This window comes from Lethenteron reissneri, chromosome 22, assembly GCF_015708825.2.
Source record: "Lethenteron reissneri isolate LAM-NWPU_2019-01 chromosome 22, ASM1570882v1, whole genome shotgun sequence".
Classification (NCBI taxonomy): domain Eukaryota; kingdom Metazoa; phylum Chordata; class Hyperoartia; order Petromyzontiformes; family Petromyzontidae; genus Lethenteron; species Lethenteron reissneri.
The window spans coordinates 13,095,414-13,109,703 of record NC_083800.1 but is presented as its reverse complement, the minus strand read 5'-3'; the positions used below and the strand labels follow the sequence as shown (position 1 = coordinate 13,109,703).

The window sequence follows — 14,290 nt, the reverse complement described above, 5'->3', positions numbered from 1 at the left end:
ATGAGCTATTGTTCAGAAGCAACCTGGCCACATGTGTTGATAGCTCATCAAAGTGGGAATGTATAGTAGTATCAGCCAAATAATCTAGACGCGGTTTTATAAATGTGGATGGTACAACCCGGAGGACCTGGAGTAAATCCACACGACCACGAGGAGAATTTGTAAACTCCAAATATACAGACATCGCCAAGGTGCGGATTGAACAAACCCACCTGCATACCAGGCGAGGGAGATAACATCTGGACTTAACTTTGTTATAGCCTTGCACCCAGTAGAAAGAGAAGAGTGTTTGACCTGCAGTTTGGTGAGTGGGTGAGTTGCAATATGGTGGTTAAAATCATGCATGATATGAAACAGTCCTGAACATGGGTGGATAAATCAATTGAAATGCATAGCAACATAAACCATGGTTATGTGGTCAGATTTTCAAATAATATTGTTCAAGGGAATTACAAAATATTTTTACAAGTAGGAACAACAGGTTCCACACTGCCCACCAGGGATTATTTGTCTGTCGTGCACGAATGTGCTGTCCAACCAAGTTCCTACCTGCCCACTCCGAAGGAACGTGTTATTTTAACGTTAACATTACAATTTGAGCTCAACCATTCACACCACTTAATATGATCCCTTGTCTCGATTACTTTCGTGTTGCATCGGAAACCTCCACTGGAAATGTCTGCGGAATGAGTAGCGGGATCGATGCAAGGATGCCAGGAGTATGTCACACTTCCCGTTTCCTCAGTATATTGTCGCACGCGCTCTCCCAGCCATTTTCCGTCGCCTCTCCCCAAGTGTGCTCGAGTGTGGGGCGTGGTCGTAAAGAGCTGACATTTAAATTAACAAAAAAAACCTCAACGCTTTCGTCAATAACCCTGGCGTAATTTTATTTTATATATAATATAATAGGCGACGTTTTGGGCAATGCTTCTTCATGTCACAGGGGCCTGAGAGACTGTGAATTCGAACTGGAGACTGCACCGTACACCATGGGGGCTGATAAGAATTGTTAAAATGTTTCCCGTTGAACAGTTAAATTGGCATATGGATAATTACGTATTAGGTCATGAGTAACCAACATACATAAACGCATTTAAATTAAAAGTAATATTGTCAAATGTTGCTGGCAGTGCATTATTGGTAACGTTATTGCAATGTGTTCTCATTATGTACTTAACGCAATTTCAAAAAGCATAATCCACTTAGTAACTCATTTCTGGCAGCATTTATCGTTTCAATCAAATTAAGATTAAAGAGGCTCAAGAAATGTTAGGATCAAAGGGGGCTTTCAATTGGTTTACATTCCTTCATCTTGTCAGGATTGTGTCTCTTTTTTTAGGTCTCGTGCCATTTTACTTTGAAATCCGATGTGTTGCCAGGTCGCTTTTGAAAAACAGCTATATAGCTCATTGGGCCTTACCTGGGAAAATAAAAAGTTTTAATAGTTTATTTAGTTTTGTAAACAAATGTGTGCCGCGGTGGTGAGATGTTAACTACCTTGCCTGGTATACAGGAGGACATTTGTTCGATCCAACCCCCGACGCCTGCTGTATATTTGGAGTTTGTACGTTTCTCTCTCCATGGTTGCGTGGATTTTTCCTTGGATCCTCCGGTTTTTCCCTCCATATTTAGAATCAACATCACGCATTTCGAGTATTTGGCTGCTATACATTTCCACATAAGCCACTTCGCTGAGCTATCATTTGTGGCCAGGTTGCTTCTGTTAAAAAAAAGCCGCATAGCTCAGTGGGCCTTACCTGGTAGAATAAAAAATATAGTTTAGTTTAAGAACCTCATACAGGACAAGATTTGTCGAGAAATCGATAATAAAACAATTTGAGACCAAAAAAATGGACAGAAGGCCGCCGCTTTGCACTATGAGAATGGTACGAATGCCAAATGTGCTCCTGATCTGGTGTGTGTACGTACGTACGCACTTGCCGCAGCATCGGTGCTTAAGTTCTGCTGTGGCCAAAGAGATACTGTACACATCACACACCCAGTGCAACTACTCGCAGCCAAACTATAGAGCAAATCATTAAAATACATCTCAGTGCTGTGGTTTATCAGTTGTGTTTTATTTAAAATATTTTCAAGTGCTGTGAATATACGTTTTTGTTCATTGCAGCTTTGCATCATGGTGTGGATCATACGTAACATTAAAAGACAACATAAAAGGAAGTCGGTGTTAAACTAATTAACTCTTCACACACTACCCTCTCTTCTTATTGACATGACACCTTCAAATGTAAAGTTTATGTTGAGTGACCAGTTGAGAACTGAAGAGACCAGGAGAGAGTCGTTTGTAAGAGTAACCCGAGTCGCCAAAATAACCTATGCTGCTATTGGTACGACCAGCCAGGACCCTGCTTTGTTCTGATTGAACCGACCCAGGTCACTGTCTGCAACTGAGCCTCCCCTGGTCTCTTGGGTCATGCCTGGTTGAACGAAATAAACGCAATATCAGTAAAAACGGCGTTTTTCCAATTGGCTAAGACTTCCAAGTGGCAGGAACAATTTGGAGTGTGAATGTCAGAAACGTTTGGGTGAAAAGGTCCGACCTGCGTAGCCAAGTTCTACCCTGTCTCAAATTTTTAATGTTTTACTCAAACACAACAATCCCCCGTATTGCCGTAACAGGCAAGTGCTGTTAGCGAGCAGCACCTATGAAGGCCGGCACGGCACACGAGGGGGTGGGTGGCCAGCACCACGCCTGGCCGTCTGTCCTCCTAGTGGCGATGTTTACACACCCGCACCAGGTACTCATTTGAGGCTGAGTCGACCTAGGGGAGGCCCAGGACCGGTTCAGATAATCACCACTGATGTTGGCCATGAGCAGGAATCGAATTCGGGTCACCGGGTTCGTAGCGCAATGCGCGAACCACTACACTACCGCTCCCTTAGCCACAGTCTCTCTACCAACTGCTGCCATCTCCACCCTTGCCATGTTTTACTTTTGCAATGTGCTATATATATGTGTTTTAACGTGCTATAGATATTTAGGGTGGAGCAGTGAACTCGGTGAACTAGAGTTAAAAGTCGCAGGAATGGTCTGGCGGGAAGTTTGGGTCAAAAACCACCAGGGCCAACGCGATGTCTCGGGAGACCTTCATGCTATTGTGGATTTACGAAGGGTTTTATATTTTTAACGCATATCTATTTAACAGTACCAAGTATGCATTCATATAATTGTACTCGGAAAATGCAAGTCAATTGCCTCATCGTTCCCCTGCCCAGAGAGATTTTTAGTGGGGGGAAAAAACTTTTTAAAAAATGTGTTTATTGAAAGTCTCTTGTTAACCACGCACGTCCTGCCAGGTGGAGAAAGGGACAAGAGCTCATCGTGTCCTCCTCCTGTGCCGCTGCCTGTGGCATGAATCACATCTCACCTGCCCTTGAGATTAGGAGCACTCCCTTTAAGAGTGTGCTCCTAATCTCAGCTCGTTACCTGTATAAAAGACACCTGTTAGCCAGAAATCTTTCTGATTGAGAGGGGGTCAAATACGTATTTCCCTCATTAAAATGCAAATCAATTGATAACATTTTTGACATGCGTTTTTCTGGATTTTGTTGTTGTTATTCTGTCTCTCACTGTTCAAATAAACCTACCATTAAAATTATAGACTGATCATTTCTTTGTCAGTGGGCAAACGTACAAAATCAGCAGGGGATCAAATACTGTTTTCCCTCACTGTACCTGGCATTTATTTGACGACTTTCTGATAGGACATGAACGCTTCCCATTCTCTTTAAATATGTTGCCTGTATAAATCACACTTGCCTCCTAATATTAGTCAAAGGTGACTGCTTAAAAAAATACGCTTTTCACCCCTAAATCGATTTTCAAAGCTCATCGTATCACTTGGAATATTTTTAGTGGGAACAAAAAACTTCGTCAGCAATTTTCTGCTTTGAATATCGGTATGCGGGTAGAGCATAGAGGTTTCCACATCTGCAGCCTACCACGTGAACGGGTATAGCTGGCAAGTACGTCTCATTCTAGATTTGAAGCTTTCGTGACTGCAAGGATTCATACTCTTAGTTTTTCGGTAAAGTCACGTAGGTAAAAAAATGAATTTTAAATTAATACAAATAAAATAAATTATTAATTTAAAATTCATTTTTTACCTACGTGACTTTACCGAAAAAATTAAGACTATGAAGTACGTCTCATGACGGTTATGTGCACGTCGCATATGAGCAAATAAACACAACTCGGCCGAGGCTTCCTGCACGGCTCCTTGAGCTCTCACATCTTCACACTCAATTTACTCTCGGCATGAGCACAAACTCTGACAGCTCCGCGTGGTGGCATTCAGAATCACAATTCAAAACCTGCGTGTTCTAATGCAGCGTTGCGTACTGTTTCTCAGCAGTTCCTTATCCTCGCGTATGTACGTGCGTATGTATGTTGAACTTCTTTCGCACCGTATGTAGCCAACCGTGCTAATCGGAGGTTACATGTGAATCAAGCATGGCAGATCACATTGCTGTCAAATGGGTCCTTGAACGAATTGATGCAGCTTCGTATCGATTTGAGCGCTCACGTGACCGCAGTTTAAACATAGTGTACTAAAGTGGTTTTCATCTTTGCCGACGAGTGCAGAGCATGGTTCACAACACTTGGTGCTTGCGGCTTCGCGCGGCCGGCGCCTTTTCCCTGCCTTCAGCTGCGCGTTGATGCAACAGATCAATCAAGGCACTGCCCACCGCCAACCCTGCGCGCACACACGGACAGAGACAAATCACGCACAAGCGTTGGAACCACCAAAACTAAATCGGAAGAAAACTATAACTTTATTTGTACCAAGCCTCCCACAAGGCCATGCGGGAGGGCGTGCGGCACAGTTTGGTGCCAGCTATCGAAGAGTGCGGTCGTGTCGCTACAGTTCTCTGCGGTGAGTACAATGTCTTTAAAAACAACGACGCTATGCCTCTCTGGCATGTTTCGATATTCAGCGGTGAAGGGGAGCCACACTGCAACTTGCAGATATCTGGGAACAGGGTGAAATAAGGCATCTGGCACTGGAAAGTGCCGGTCACTGAGCGAGCGGTCAGTTGATTGGCCTTAACTTCAGTTGAACAATTCAGACGAACGGCATGCAAACTTGCTGAGAACATTAGGACCAAAAGGAGCTCTAGCAGCCACAACTGTTGACAGCTGCTGCAGGATTTGCTGATGAGGAAGACTTGACCCAGTTCTTATATGCGTATGCACATGTATATTAATTGCTGTAAGTTCATGTAGGGTACAGTGTCGCTTATTCGACCTTCACAAGTCGGCCAAGACCAGTTAACCGGCTGAAATGAGTGAAGTGTTTGTGCATCGTGTAACTAATTTTTTAGGTGTTCACAAGTCCCACCTTTTCACTAATATTCCCATTTCTCAGTCCCCAGTGAGTTGAATATGCAACATGTACGTTGAACTTCCGTAGCAACCCGTTCTAATCGGAGATGCGGGGGAAGGACAACAAACTAAACACAAAAAGCAGTTCTAAAGAAAGGAGTTTCCAATCTAGATGAAGGTGCATAGTGGCTTCCTAATGAAGGAAGGACGAGCATTCCAGACAGCGCATCTGAAAACGCGTGATGCAGTGACCGTCTCTGTTCAGTGGCGAGCCAAAAACATTGTGTGTGTGCGCACGCTCCACAGACCCGACTGTCCAGGGGGCGGTGCATTGTTGAGTCCGTGTGGCAGCATTATAGCGATGGAGACGATGGTGGCGCGGTTGTCGGTACAAGGCTGCAGGGCGATGGGCTTTGGCAGCATCTGTTGGTGCAACAGCAGCAGTGGCATTGTCCGATTAGCACGGTAGGCTACATGTACGGTGCCAAAGAAGTTCTGTATACATTCAGCATTATAAATGTATTGCGGGGACAGTCAAGCAATTAACATCCAAGTGTCTAGCATGGCAATGCTTATTACCATGAATTTGACCTCATAATTAAGCACCGACGCTAATATCTGTGGTGGAAGACTTTTCCAGGAGCAACTGATCAACTCATTCCACACCCTGGATGGGGTGTTATAGGGGTGTGAGAGACGAACCGGGAATGGCTCCGTGAAGGTGAGGAATGGCTCTTCCCGCAGGGGCAGCACCAGGCTGACAGAGGCAACAGGGCGGCTTCCCATCTGCTGCTTTTCACGCACCAGCATCTGGACCAGCACACACAAATACGCGCTCACACGCTGGATCTCACCGTCACCTGTGCTGACATATGCCGCTTTCGAATGTTTCCTAGGCTGTGTAGGTAGCTCCGGCACACTCCTTGGCTGCTCTGCATTCCTGTCAACCTGTATATCCCCTATGGTGCTCTTGGAAAAACCATGAGCTATACTTGTCTGCAAGGATCTACAGGATTGTATGGCCATCGAATCATCTCGATCTTGCCCCCGCTTGGAAAAGAAATCATCACTCATGACATCTCCCTCCCACTGGCGTCAAATCAACTTTCATACATTACAAGCGGTCGACCTCAGCGTTGCGACGAAATACACGGACTTTCCTCCACCTGTCTTTCCCATCTCATGTTGTGCCATCCACTCCAGAATGAATAATTTCTGTTGACATCCCCCGGGGGGGGGGGGTCATTATACCCTCCGATGCTTTATTTTCAAATCTCTCCTTGTCCGTCAGCTCTGCTGACTTCCGTCTTGAATGAAGTCCACGCTCGAGACTTTCCTTGTCCACTCTGTCCACAATTGGATTTTCTCTGCAAGGCCAAGCCCTGTCCAATCTCGAATTCGATGTATAATTTTGTGCCTCCTGCTTTCCACTGTCATCTATGCTCCCACCCCCACCTGCAACCTTGATTAAAAACATGGCTCTGGAACGCGATTTTAAGTTGATTAGGATACAAGGCATATTAACGATCAATATGCTATAAATGCATTGGATTGTAAACTGAGTAGAGAGAGGGATATGAGTAGGCACTGAATATGAAAATGAGTGACAGGGATATATATAAATATGAACTTGAAACATAATTTTTCAAAGCCAATACAAAACTCCATATTTGTTTGTGGTATTAATGACAATAATTTCATGCCAAAATCCTTGTCATTAAACTACCAGTGCACCACTGTTACGTGTTCACTACATGATAAGAGCTCACACACGGTTTGAGCCAAACATCGCCGCGTGACGACGACGATGTTGTTGTTGTTGTTGAATTCAGTTGTGACAAATCTCGTCGCCGGTCTGCTTCTTTCATATGACGGGAGGACATTGGGACGCGTCGAGTTTTGGCGATCCGCGCTCGGTGACTTCCCGAGATGCCGAGTGGGCAAATAAAGCACCTCCCGCAACCTGTGTCAGTGCAGGGCCGGTCGATCTGTGATAAGTTCCACGCTCCGGGACTCGGGGGCCACAGTCGCACTTGGAGGTCACATCCCACGTTGTCCGCTCATGATGCCGGGGGGCCGACTGCGTCATGCCCCCCCCCCCCCCACTACCGTGTCCTGTCCCTCCATGTGGAGTCTGTTGAGTGTTGTCCGCTGTCTTGGAGGGAGGTCAAAGCCAGGGAACTGTGATGTTAGATCAGCAACGAGTTGTTGGTTCTTCGTCCTACGTCCTACGATTCCATCCCACGATTCTTAAGTCACCGGTGATGAGCTGGATTGGTTTCAGTTTGATTAGTACGTTGGGACGTAAAAATGACGTCTTTGTAAAAGGGACAATATTGTCGAGTCGTGGATTAATGACAACAATTTTGGCATAAATTTACCACATGAGTTAACCCAACAAATATGGATAATTTCTAAATGTGATTGTACTGTTACTACCATTTAAAAAGAAATTATGTTACTAGGTAAGGCCCATTGAGCAATATAGCTCTTTTTCAGAACCAACCTGGCTATCACAAATAAGAGTTAAACGAAGTGGCTTATCACGTGGAAATTGATAGCAGTCAAATACTCGTAAAACTTACATTACGCTCCTTACCAATGGAACTCCACACGCCTGCACACATTTCACCCTTTCCCTGTGTACCCAACATTTCCATCGTGGCACCTCTAACCCCTCTCTCTGTTCTCAAGTTCCCCAATGGGTGTACCTCTCTCCTGTGCGATGCCCAGCAGCTGTGCTTGATCTTCCACACAACGGCTGCCAGCAGCAGCAGGGAAAGGAAGCAGCTGCAACACAACGGTGTGTGAAGCACAGCATCGTTAATAATAATGCGACTTTCATTTTATAGCACGGCATCATTTATGACAACAGCATCCCACAACGCTCTACATTAATTTTATATGAAGACCAAAACCCACACGCAGTTGGCTACACACGGCGTAAAATAAGCTCAACACACACACACCAAGCAAATGACAACACTACTACTACCAAGAAAAATACAAAATGAATAAAAATTCAGAAATGGCACCAAAACAAAAAGCACAAACAACAAAAAAGTGATCAAATCGCAGTCCCAACTTGCCAACCTCGCCCGGAAACATTCACAGGAGGAGCGGCGGTGGAGTGGCCAAAAAGTTACGACTCGTTTATACCAATTGGTCCAATATCCAAAAATAGATTTCCTATTTTTCACCGTATGCCTCGATGAAGAATAAAAAAGGCCTTTATAGTTCAGATGTGAATAAACATGAAGAGACGATCATAGGGTCACTATGGCGTGTGCGCCATCTCGGGTCACAAGCCGGAATTGGGTGTCTCGGTCTCTCTCTGGCACCGGCGAAGGTAGGGCAAGGAAGCGGGCCCTCGAGGACATGTTCCATTGACAGGTAGAGAGAGGACACGTGAGGACGTGGCCGTGGGGTGATCCCGAGAGGACACGTGACCGGCACAGGATAGCAAAGGGGGCCCAAAAGGGGGCTTGAGAGACACGTGACACTGACCCCAGATCTTTCGGGAAAGATCCCGAGGGGGGCGTGGCCAGAGGCGGATCGAGGCCACAGAATACTCCACGCGGTTTCATTGTGCGCATAGGTGAAGTTAAGGTCAAGTTTGTTTTGTTTTTTTACCAGGTGAGAACTCAAGAGAACAGGAGTCTCACTTGCAGGTGACCTGGATCACCAAAATGACAATGTAAAAAACTAACAAAACAAAGTAAAGCAGTGAAGTAGGGCAATCAAAACAAAAACAATGTCAGCCCCAGAGGGATAGCAACATGAACATACTGGAACCAAGAGCAGCTAACAGCAGTTACAAATTAAGCACGTGGCTATATGTGGCCAACAGTCATCAATATCCTTAAGTACGTATGTTGCCATTTTCGCACCTCACATCGCCAACCGTGCTAATTTGAGGTGCGGGGGAAAGACAACAATCTAAACACAAAGTAGTTCTCAATAAATGAGTTTTCAATCGAGATCATTTAAAAGTGCAAAGCTTCCAGTGGCTTCCTAGTATTGAAAGCGCACGATGCAGTCACCGTCTTTGTTCGATGGGTCGCCAAAAGAAGCTGCGAGGATGACCGGAGTTCACATGATGATGGTTGATGCTCCTTGTGTGCAATATGTGTGACCTTATAATGTATTCATTCGGTAACCGGAATTCAATGCAGCTCGGCGAGCACTGAATGGGCATGGTCGGATCTTGCAGTACCCGTCACAGCATTGGAAGCCAATGCTGTTTTTACCAAATGTCCCAGAGAATAGTGAGTTGCAATAATCGAGCCTTGTCAATGCCATGCTACATGCCACCGTGTTGGCAATGCCATGACTGAAAGCAGGAGTGGCCAATGACGGCATTGACAACGCATGTCTATCCACTATATCCATGTTTATGCTGACGATGGTCGTACATTTATTGTAGTTTCTCATTAGAAACATCAGCTGGATGCCTCCTCGCAAAGTTCTGACAAATTTCAAACGATTCTCTCGTGCGGCCAGAATAACCGAGTCGCCAGAGTGCGTGTTTTACAATCACAAAGCACACACTCTGTCTCAGCTAAGGCAACACAATGTCTTTCCCGAGCCACCGTCTGGTGCCGTCCACTTTCCAGATGGTTGGTGGCCACGTGGCGCCTCACTCTGCCCTCCCACTTTGCAACGTCGGCCCCAAACTGGCAGGCTACACTCGTCTGTGAAACGTAGCGCTTTCGTTTGGGCATCGTGCTTTTATAACGGAGCGGGCACCAACTGTGATTTTTATTATTACGACTGCAGGCGCTGGCGTGGCCTGGGCTGCGTGCGAGGATGTGATGGTGGGTCGTGTCTTCGTCTGGTACCATACCTGAAGAAAGTGACGAAGAACTGAACCAGATCCATGAAGTTACTCCGTTGCGAGAAGGAAATCTGAGAGAATGGAAGTGTGCTGAATTAATAAATGAAATAACATTTTTAGTTTGTCAATCACATGTACAGTATGTATGAATGTTGAACTTCTTTCGAACTGTACGTAGCCAACTGTGCTAGTCAAAGGTGCAGGGGAAGGTCAAAAAACTGATCACAAAAAGCAGTTCAAAAAAAATTAGCTTCCAATCTGGATGATTTAAAGTTCATAGCTCCAGTGGCTTCCTAATATCAGAAGGAAGAGCATTCCAGATAGCCGCAAAAGCGTATTTGGAAGCGCGCGATGTAGTGACCATCTTTGCTTGATGGTTAGCCAAAAGCCGCTGTGAGGATGACCAGAGTTCACGTGATAATGGTTTATGCTCCTTGACGAGATCAGCGAGATATTGTGGTTCATTTGTGGCAATCACTTTTCGTGGAATGCGTGTGAGTAAAACACCCCGAGTAAAACACCTTATAATGAATTCGTTCGGCAACTGGAAGCCAATGCAGCTTGGCGAGCACGAGAGGGGCACAGTCGGATCTTGCAGTACCCCGTCACAGCACGTGCCGAAAATAGTTATCCAAAAGTTCGGCCACTCTTCTGCGGATTATTATTGACAATTCTGAGGATTATTATTGACAGACAACTGTTTTATTTATTTATTTGCACCTCAACCTAAGATAACAGTGTTAAAACCGACGGTTTTTCACTGCGGGCACAAACGCGCGTGGCACCTGGATGGAGATGGGGGCTGTGAAGTTGCTGACGTAGACGTAGAAGGTGATGTTGGGGTTATCCTCGAAGTCGTACTGCTCGTCCGAGAAACTGTCCTCGTACTCCTTGATGTTGAAGAGAGAGACCACCACCACCTCCTCTCCGCTCTCTGTCGGAGAACAACGTGCACGCACAGACACGAGTATCCACGTGGGTAACGCAGGTTCTCGAACGTCGAAATCAGTTTACAAACGCGGCGATGATGAGATATTAACTGCCTCGCCTGGTATGAAGCTCGCGGATTCGATCCCGACACTGATGCCTGTATATTTGGAGTTTGCGTGTCTCTCTCGCTGTGGTTACGTGGACCTTTCTCCGGGTCCTCCGGTTTTCCCCTCCACATTTAGAAACGTGCGTTTAGAGTATTTGGCTGCAATCCATTTTCACGCAATAAACCACTTTGTTGAGATATCAGTTTTGGGCCAAGTCGCTTCTGAAAAAGAACTATATAACTAACTACCAGGCCTTACGTGGTAAAATAAAAAAAAGAGTTTTCAAGAAATAGTTTTAAATAAAGTAATACCCCGATTTATGTCTCCCCATTTTACATCGTTTCTCAAATACGTCGTCACTTTATTAACACTGCTACCCGATTTTCGTTGCCTCAACCCGCACAGGATCATCGTCCGTCCTTATCTCGTTATCCGTCGCCTCTCAGCCTTCGTCTCCACCACCTACCCTGTAAATTCCTTTTATTTAAGTAATTTCAATATTCATTGGCACATCTTTCACGTAAACCAGGGTGATACAGTAGACATATAACTATAATATATAAACACTTAGTGGGAAACGCGTAACAAGGGAGAGCGTGCGTGATGCAGAACCCTCAAAGGGTAGAACAAAAAAAATTGTAAAGGTTCAGCCCTGCAATTGCTCTGCTCACACAACTGCTATAGAGCAAATTCTCCTCTGCATTGGGGCTTCTCTTCCACATTGACCAGACGTATTTGAATGGATCACATAAAAGGTGAGGCCTACCAATATTTTACCCCTCCACACACGCGACCGGCCAATTGATTGACTTGATGAATCCATTTAGACTGCTGGGTGGATGGAGGCGATGGTGTTAGGGGAGGGGCGGGTGGGGGCGGTATGACGAGGTTGTGGACAATCTGGCACGGGGTTACGTACTTTGTAAAAAAAACTTTTTTTAAACCTCTGAGGAAGACGGAATTACGTGGGAGTCATTCTACTCCCCGCTGCTCACCCCTCCTGGAAAGTAATCCCTTCTGACGTTCACACAAACGTACGAACAGGGCACGGCGACCTTACCGGAGGAACGCGAGGACCACGTGATGTTGAGGTTGAAGCTCTTCGATGCATTGATAAACATGTCCATGTCTCGGTTCTGCCCAGCAATGAGATGAGATCATAACCATAGCACAGTCCAGGTAGAGTTAGACATTAACAAATACTCTCAAACGCATCTACATAAAATTGTATCATTATTTAAACTTCCTACAATCTGCTTCGCAGGGCTAAAGTTCAAGTCGGGTATGTCAGAGTCAAAAACCCATAGAAAATGTGTATGCCCAGTGGCACAAAGATCCCCCATATAGCCTTCACAGACTCTTGGGGCAAGTGCTGTTCGCGAGCACCTACGAAGGACGGCACGGCACACGAGTGAGTGGGTGGCCAGCACCACGCCCAGCCGCCTTTGTCTCCCCAGCGACAATGTTTACACATCGCACCAGATACTTATTTGAGGCTGAGTCGACCTAGGGGAGGGCCCAGGACCGATTCAGATAATCGTCACCGGTGTTGATGGCCATGAGCGGGAATCGAACTCGCATCGCCGGGTTCGAAGCGCAGCGCTAACCGCCGCACCACCACTCCCCACCCAGTGAGACACCAAAATCCAGCCACACAGTCTCACAACTCCCACGGCCGCTCGTCACGTTGCCACCTCCAGTCTTGCTCACAACCAGCAACATACTCCGTGGGAATTTAAGCCCAGTTTTTTGGGTAATCTTTACACGTCTAAAGCATTGTTTGAGGAAACCCATTTTAGCAAAATGTTCCTTGAAAGAAATCGCAGAGTTTCAGTAAAGCCATCGAGATGATAATCATTGTTACAAACGGCAATGCGTATTGTGTGGCGAGCTCTCTCGCGGCAGCAGAGCTGTGGACGCACCTCATCAGGGTTTGCCTTGAAGTTGATAGCGGTGTAATGGCTGTCTTCCTCCAGAGAGAGGCTGAATGTGAACTGATAGTCGACCATTAGATTGTCTGTAACATGGGGCACAGACACGCAGGTGTAACGCACAGTGCACGCACGTGTGCTTGCAGGTAAACCGTCGTACAACAAAGAGAGTTTATGAAGCGCCGAAGCATGCGAAGGTCTGAACCGCACAGAAAAGCACCGATAATCTCAACGTCCATTAATGACGGTCTACGTTTACAGGGCAGAACGGATGAATTCATGCCACGCTCCTTGCACGAAATACTGTTCACGTTTAAATAAGTTTATTCATAACACAAACGTAAAGCTAGAATGTACATGTATATGATATCAACGTCATTCGCTCACTAAGCCCAATGTCACCAACATCACCTCACCTCACCTCACTATTGCTTCCTCCCTTCAGTGATATCCTGCAACTGTTGTGCATTAGACACTCATCTCTTATGTTTAACCTGGGCTCCAATTTAAATACAGTACTTATATCCGTATATTCTCCCGTTACAACAAAGGACAAAACTAACTTGAGGCTGTCCATTCACTCACCCCACAGGTCACGTGACGCCATTTAAGTTAAAAAAATATTTATTGGAACCCAGCGGTAGCGCATTAGCTGGCAAGTCGCCCTGCTTAATACCGCGTGTGTATTAACCATACAAATGGAGTTCCGTCTGCTTCACCTACGATTAGTACGGTTTGTCTATGTATGGTGCAAAAGAAGTTCCACATGCACGTATTCACAGTGGACGTTCAAGGTCCCCTGACGTCATAAAAAAACACAGGCCATCGTGTGCTGGTGTCATGGTCCAAATTGGTCAAATGACGCTGCAGATCACTTAAATGTGAAGACACATCGTAGCAGCATCGCTCCGTATTGGCAGACGATACCCGTCTGTGAAACACAACGCCTTCGTAAATAGCCCTGCACCATTATGAGAACGGTGTGAATAGTAAATGCACTAAAATTGTATCGTGAGCTAATATTATTGTTGTTTCGTAGATGAGAGTTCACAAATTTCCAGTGCCCTATTTTTGTTTTCCATTTACTGTTAATTTGGCCATGTCCTTGTAAGTATTCTCATAGCTGTCAACCCACACG

General features: G+C 45.6%; 1 protein-coding gene across 2 annotated transcripts in view; it reads right to left on the bottom strand.

Moving 5' to 3' along the window:
* Nucleotides 1-4,089: 4,089 nt before the first annotated feature.
* The window catches only part of LOC133345656 (attractin-like protein 1), a 39,935-nt gene continuing 29,734 nt past the window's right edge, over nt 4,090-14,290 (bottom strand). For both annotated transcript variants that reach the window (XM_061556615.1, XM_061556616.1), the window contains 8 exons: nt 13,144-13,238; nt 12,282-12,357; nt 10,970-11,118; nt 10,194-10,255; nt 8,059-8,137; nt 6,050-6,157; nt 5,656-5,770; nt 4,090-4,718 (listed from right to left, as the gene is read on the bottom strand). In XM_061556615.1, coding sequence (XP_061412599.1) covers nt 4,615-4,718; nt 5,656-5,770; nt 6,050-6,157; nt 8,059-8,137; nt 10,194-10,255; nt 10,970-11,118; nt 12,282-12,357; nt 13,144-13,238 — 788 coding nt within the window. In that variant the 3' untranslated portion in view covers nt 4,090-4,614. The remainder of the gene's footprint in view (nt 4,719-5,655; nt 5,771-6,049; nt 6,158-8,058; nt 8,138-10,193; nt 10,256-10,969; nt 11,119-12,281; nt 12,358-13,143; nt 13,239-14,290) is intronic.